The sequence below is a fragment of the Leiobunum rupestre genome, chromosome 9 (genome assembly GCF_980474605.1).
Source record: "Leiobunum rupestre chromosome 9, qqLeiRupe1.1.hap1, whole genome shotgun sequence".
Taxonomy (NCBI): domain Eukaryota; kingdom Metazoa; phylum Arthropoda; class Arachnida; order Opiliones; family Sclerosomatidae; genus Leiobunum; species Leiobunum rupestre.
This window is the reverse complement of record NC_143392.1, coordinates 52,644,132-52,651,344: the sequence shown is the minus strand read 5'-3', so window position 1 is coordinate 52,651,344 and position 7,213 is coordinate 52,644,132. Positions and strand designations below refer to the sequence as shown.

Below are 7,213 nucleotides of genomic sequence, written 5' to 3'. Positions count from 1 at the left end.
GACGTACCTATTGAAGTGCGATTTAAATGGATAACTTTCCGTCCAATGGCATAGTTTCGTATAACTAATCGCAGCCAGCAAGTGTTTATTTATTTCACCTTGACGTGTACGGCGATCAGTTTGATTTAAAATGTCTTACTGTATTATTAAAAACTGGGGCAATAAAACCTCAATTAAAGAAATACAATTCTTCGCTGTTCCTAGTTTTCGTTAATAATCCTCAACTTGCTCTGCAATGGACTGAAAATGCGAAAGATAACGTCAAAACATTCTACCAAGAAGTAACGAGATCTAAGCCTTGGCCACAAAAAGATAGAAAAGTGGAGTTTGAAGAAGGTTTTGTTCGTAAATCCAATCCATATAGAGTGTGCGAGATACATTTTACTCAAGATTGCTTGAAAGTTAACTTAGGAGCAAAGCTTTTAAAGAAAGAACTTGTTGAAGGTGCTGTTCCTACATTATTTAATATTAACAGCGACAATATCATTGAACAACCTTATGAAACTACCGCAGCAAATTGTATGCTACCGATAACTAGTGCCCAATCAAACCAAGGAACACAGAATGATGGAGTATTCATTCAAATTTTTAAGCCAAAACAATCTTTTGTTGGAATTCAAACTTCAGTATGTACTTCAGATTTCTCTACCAACTTCTGTGAACTCCAGCTTCCACTTGAAATTGAAGCACAGAGACTGAAAGCAGCAGAGGTTTTAAAGGATCATACTTACCCAGTTTCTCAAGCCAGTTTGAATCCATTAAACCCTGTAGATAATCCAAATCTAGAATATTCCGAAGTAGTGAAAACCCCAAGAAAAATAATACCACACTCTCTTCCTACTCCTATTTTAAAAGTGAAAATTTTGAATATTTTTCGCCTATTATGGAAAACCTTTCTCTTGATGAAAATTTAGACACTTCGGTTTCTACAAAAACTGAATCAACCAACAAAAATATCTCCACGTATGTACCAACCCTTGAAAGTGAAGATGACCCGGATGTTTTTTCTATCGAAACAGAAGAGGACCAAATTCCGGAATGCCTTGTAAAAGAAACGAAATTTGTTGTTTATGAAAGCAACTTAGATAATTTACTAAGCAGAGTTATATGTGATTGGGAATCGTGCGTCCGTGTAATAGAGAAAAATACTGTTAAGAAATCACAAAACGAGGGTAGCCAACTTACCATACGCTTCAACTGCCTAGATGGTCATTCTAATGTTTGGAAATCTCAACCAGTCCTCGGAAAAATGCCTTGTGGTAACCTTGTCATAGCGTCGTCTATTTTGTTAATCGGGGGTACTTATCACCGAATAAATACTTTCTTTGAATTTATGGGCATGCGTGGAATAAGCAAAACTAAGTATTACGATCTACAACGAAACCTTGTTATTCCCGAAATTAATGAAGCTTGGAAGGAAGAGCAAACGCCGGTACTAAGTGAAACTAGCGAAAAAGAGTATATTAGTTTCTCGGGCGATGCAAGATGCAGTTCACCTGGCTATTCTTCAAAGGATTCCGCTTAGACGCTTATGGAACAAGACAGTGATTTGATAACTCATTTCGAACTAATTAATAAAACTGAAACAAATTACATATCCGGAAACATGGAACTTTTGGGATTAAAGAGGTGTATGGACAAAATGATCGAGAAAGGTATTAAAATTAATCAAATTATCCCTGACCGACTCATTCAATGTCGTGCATATTTAAGAGACCATCATCCTTCAGTTGATCATCAATTTGATTTATGGCACTTATCTAAAAGTATCCGAACTAAACTGTCGACTGTTGCCAAAAAAGAATCGGGAAAAGAATTATCGCCTTGGCTTAAAGCTATAAATAGACATCTTTGGTACTGCTCTGAAAATTGCGAAGGTGATAAAAATGTATTAATTGATATGAGGATGTCATTATTGTACCATGTCAGAAACATTCACAAATTTCCTGATCTAAAAAAAAATTCTGAATGTGGTCATGAACCATTAAGCTCTGAAAAAGAGACGTTGACAAAATGGTTGGATGTTGAAAGTGATGCGTATGAAAAATTAGAGAAAATTGTTACAAACCCCAAGCTATTAAAAGATCTTGCACAAGTTAACAAATACTCTCACACGTCCGGTCTAGAGAACTACCATAGTCTAGTGAACAAATACTGCCCAAAGCAGCTAGATTTCGATCATGATGTTATGGAAGCCAGGCTTCAATTAGCAGCTTTGGACCACAATTTCAACGTTGGCCGCCAAACATTATACAGCCTAAATGAAGGCTTAGAAAGCAAACCTGGTAATAAAGAGGAATTTGCATATTAATTTTCTAAAGCTACATCGGAATGGCACGCTCGTCCACTTAAAGAGCCAAAGACTTATTTCAATATTTACAAAATTCTTGGAAATATAATTAGACGGAATATCCGAGGTATCAATGAGGGCAAGGAACTTACAGTTATGCCAATTATAGCATCAACTCCTCAACCTCCCAAAGATGAATTAGTAACTGCTGCTAAGAGAAGAAAATTAAAATTTTAAATCTAAAACCCTGAAACCATCATTAGGGCTATTCACATATTAAATAACACAAAAATCAATTATTTTGACACCCACCTAACAGATTAATAATTGGAAATATCCCCTACCCTCTAAATTACCTAACAAACACTAGAGCCCCTTCCTTAATTATAATAGCACCATAAACTATTAAACGAAAGCAAAACCAATAACTTAATTTGCGTGACTTTTGCTGTAAAGAGATTTAAATTGTATGATTAATTCCAATAACACTGGTTATTGCCTGCAGGTGTTGAAACCATAAAAATCGTAAGTAAATTCATTTACTTATAATAAAATATTTATATTTCTGTCACAAAGTAAACCTGTTTGTTGTTTAAAATATAAAACTAAATTGCGACAGAAAGTTAAAATAATTGATAATTTAGTTTCCGATATAGTATGTTAGGTAGTAAATAAATAATATTTCAGCTAACCCTCGCCCTAAAACACTAATACAAACCTCCAATAACGTCGTAAGTATGTTATGTAATTTGTGAATGGCCCTTTATCAGTAAAATGTATTATTGGTGAACTTTCGTATTTTTGTTTCCAATATTAATTATCATAGAATTATCACTTCCAGGAATAGTTTAAATTAGGAACATTTAAAAATATACTTTTTTGTAAATTTAAATTTTAAAAATTATAATTTTTACTAGAAATGGTTAAAAATTATTAATATTAGAAACATTTGAAAAGATTTTGAGGAACAATAAAAATTAGTACTTTAGAAACATTGGCAATAAAGTAATTTTTTATGAAGGTTAAAGATGGTAAATTTTACTTCTAATAATTAAAATTATCACTTTTACTAAAAATATTCTTGCCCTTCTGTGGGTACATTTAAATATAGACTAGACAAACATGCTATGGTGCTAGATTTCATCAAGAGGTCTGCTTCTAATAGTTGAGCTTTTTATGTCATTGTTGTAAGCGATTCTGACCCAATTAGTGCTCCTCTCGGTATTATTAACTCCTGATTAAGTATTTCACTTAACAAAATCACTTTTTGGAAAGTTTAAATGCTAAATTATACCTTAAATTTAAATTTCTAGGTCTCCTATTATCATAGTATATTAGACACATTAAGCTTGTCCTACAAAACGTGTAAGACTAAACGTAACATTAATATGCTCAATCCACGTTCTTAGAAGTTTCCTCTACAAATTTTCTAACCAGAGTATATTCAATACAAAAGTAGTTTTCAACTATTCTACTACTTTCATTACCAAAAATTAGAGCTACACCTATAACCAGAAGTATATAATTATCCCCTTCACGGGTAAGTATGAAAGATCGAATATAAAAAATCACCAAAAAGAATTCAAAAAATTGATAGATTTTGAGCTTGGCCAGGGACAGAATTTGCACTTACGATCGTCCAACTAACAAAATAGTATGCTACGGTTGCACCAGATTAAAGAGCGTCAAAGTAAACTGTTGTTACTCAATTTTACTCAGCTATCATACTTCCCCCCAAAAGGGGTTATTGACTTCTGCTATAACCAACAGTTTGCTACCTGAGAGCCAAGCAAATCTAGAAATCCCTATTTATAAAACGTTTTTTAATCTTTATATTATTAATTTAAAACTATAGTAATCTAATAATGGAATTACGCTCAAAGAAAGTTAAAAATTGCTAAAAACAATTAAATGAAGTATTGTGTCAATTTAATTTAAACACACTTATTTCAAATTTATTTCCTAAATCACCTATCTCAGCTTGCTTGACTTTGACAATTAGATAATAATAGTAATCCAATATTTACTAATTAATAATTCAGGTAAATAATTCTTAAATTTCAATCTAAAGCATGCTGATCTTCCGGGACTCCGAAGCATTTATATCCAACATAATCTTCTACATTTTCATCTGGAAATTCTAACCTAATTCTTAAGAGAGCGCGTACATTTTCATCTGGAAATTCTAACCTAATTCTTAAGAGAGCGCATACAGGAAGCATTCTGCGGTAATTTTTTCCAAGTTTTTCATATATCATATGAACATAATCCCTGTAGCTAGTGTATCTGTAAGTTCTACAGAAAAAAAATTAGACTTAAGATTTATTTCAATTAGATCTATAAGTTAACCTATTTGAGAGTTGATCAGCTACAGGTCTGTTTCTATTTTCCAATTTGCGATAATGTAGGTAAGATTTGTAGAATGTTTCTAAAACTACTTTGTTTAAGCACATAGTTTTGAAATTTGTGTTTTCGGTGATACACATTGCTTGTTTAAAAACTTTTCAACATGAGGTGTTTGTTGGCAGCATACAACACCCATGTTTATATCATTTACATTGAGCAATCTTTTCAAACCGCTTTCCAAACTATTGTCAAGTTCTTGGGGTATTTTAACAAATCCATTATCACAGGAACAGTTTTCTCTAATCCGTCCAATGTCAACATCGGCAATAAGCAAAGGCATAACAATTGCGGCGCGGTTTCTTATTATTTCTAGCTCTTGCGCAGTATATTCGGGGTCAAATTCATAGCCCTGTACTCTCCTCCCTCGATTTATACTCATTTCTGCCTTAAAATTAATTTACTATATAATAAATCACCAAATGAGCGGTTTTAGTAAGAAAAACAGAATTCTTGAGCTTCTGTTTTGGTTAAAAAAATAACTTGAGGAAAGGGATTAAGGGACCAATAGTTGGGCAAGAGGCCTTATACGTGATCGCTGAAGGCGAAAGCGAATCAGGCGTATATTCCATAGTGACGTCAATTATTCCTTTGAAATAAAATGGCGCCAACCAACTCTTCATTTTAAAATCGCTAATTAATTTGTCTTTAATTGAAATTAATTTAGAAACCCAAATTAACGGTAATTTAGAAACTCTCATATCACGGCCTTTGACTAAGAATTATGTTTCAACGATGGTGAGCCTTTCCTTTAAATGGTTTGTACACCAATAAGATAACGAATGAAAATAAGTTTTAATACTATTATAAGCCAACATTTTCCAAAAAGGATTCTGTGTTACAAAATGAGCCTTATCATTTTGTTTTTGGGAAGATATTTATTTAAAAACTTAGCTGAAAGTAATTAAAATAAATCTAGTTGTAAAATAAATCAGTAAATAAAAAAACTGCAATTTCAAGAGTGTAAAAAAATTGGTAATTGTCATAAAGGCGTTTCTAGCTAAATATACTATTATAGAAAGAAAGTGTGGCTTTGCAGTCTATATTCTAGTTGTAAAATTTTTTAATGAAAAAACTTCATTAGATTTGCATATATATATATTTTTTAATATACCTAGTGGTACTAGGGGTCTGACAGGTTCGAAATTATTGGTACACAAAAAGGATCAATACACACTCTGTTTAAGTAATGTTTAAATGCATAATTAGTTCGAATTTTTTCGTCGCGTACCCATTTTACCCACAAATTGCACAACCTGCTTAAAATATTGTGGTGGGGGGGGGGGCTCCATAATTTGGAGGGGGGGCTCTAAATGGTTGGCCTACCTCCACAAACTCGTGGCGCCGCTACTGTTTCGAACCGCTTTGCAGATCATCAATCATCGTCTCTAAAAAAAACTGGAATATTCCAATACATCATTTATCTACTCGAGGAGAGGTTCATTCTTGGTAGATGAATTTCTTATAAACGCTGGTTGATTTGATACACTGAACCAATTCACAATGTCTTTATGCACTCATTAGTTAAAACCCACTGCATACACTACCAGCAAATAATTATCTATAAATAAGCCGGGGCTTAGAATTTGATCAAAGATTTTGTTTTAAAAATTGGAGGAGCCGTGGACTGTGATTTGAATGGCGGAATGACGTTATTCTGTTGTTCACAGGATTTTTTTTTAATACTTTAAATGAATTTGACATATTAATCAACAATAAAAATAATATGTCCCTTTAAGGCTGCACATTGAACGAGCTCTAAACTGTTTTTTTCAGTTCGAAGATCTGTTTTTGTTATAATATATGCCCATTTATGAGACGTGGTGCTTTACAAGAATTACATCCCAATTTTATAATTTGTTAAAAAATTAGTGCTTTCTAAAATTAAAAATTAAATGTTTGTAGTGTCTCTAATAAAAGTGCCAAACTAAAGCCTGCATAGAAAAATAATTTAAAACTCAAAAAATATTGTTATATTAGCTCAACCACATAAAACTTATTACCTTTGCTGCGCAAATACTCAGCCGGTCATTTTGCCTCCTTGGCATTTCAGAGAGAAGGATAACCGTTCCGCGATTGAGATAATCAGTCTGATATCTTATCACAATCACTGAACGGTAATCGCCAAGATTCTCTCTGCTCCCCCTCCCCCTTTTCCCCCTCCCCAATCGCCGGAATATAATCGCCAAGATTTTTCTGCTTCTCCCCCTCCATAATCGCTGAATGGTAATCGCCAAGATTCTCTCTGCTCCCCCCTCCCCAATCGCCGGAATATAATCACCAAGATTCTCTCTCTGCTCTCCCTTTTCCCCCGTTAAACATAATATAATCTCTTTTGGTTTTGCTTCCAATCGCTATAATTTCCACTAGCGCTTCCATTAACCATAATTTTCATTATCTAGAATTTCTCCCCCTGCCCTCTTTGTTCACCCCAATAACCATAATATCTAATCTCTAGGCAATAAAAACAAGATATTTAAATTTAATTTATTTTTTATTTTAGAACTTTGTTAACATGAT

The 7,213-nt window shown here is 33.2% G+C and overlaps 1 protein-coding gene across 1 annotated transcript; it reads left to right on the top strand.

Annotated features, from left to right (window-relative positions):
• Nucleotides 1-1,531: 1,531 nt before the first annotated feature.
• LOC149930890 (uncharacterized) lies at nt 1,532-2,311 on the top strand. Its single transcript, XM_090157968.1, has one exon. The coding sequence runs from the start codon at nt 1,532-1,534 to the stop codon at nt 2,309-2,311; it is 780 nt and encodes a 259-aa protein (XP_090014094.1).
• The last annotated feature ends 4,902 nt before the right edge of the window (nt 2,312-7,213 follow it).

Bases quoted from the DNA above. Each gene is read 5' to 3' on its own strand.
- LOC149930890 (XM_090157968.1), top strand. From the start codon at position 1,532: ATGGAACAAGACAGTGATTTGATAACTCATTTCGAACTAATTAATAAA.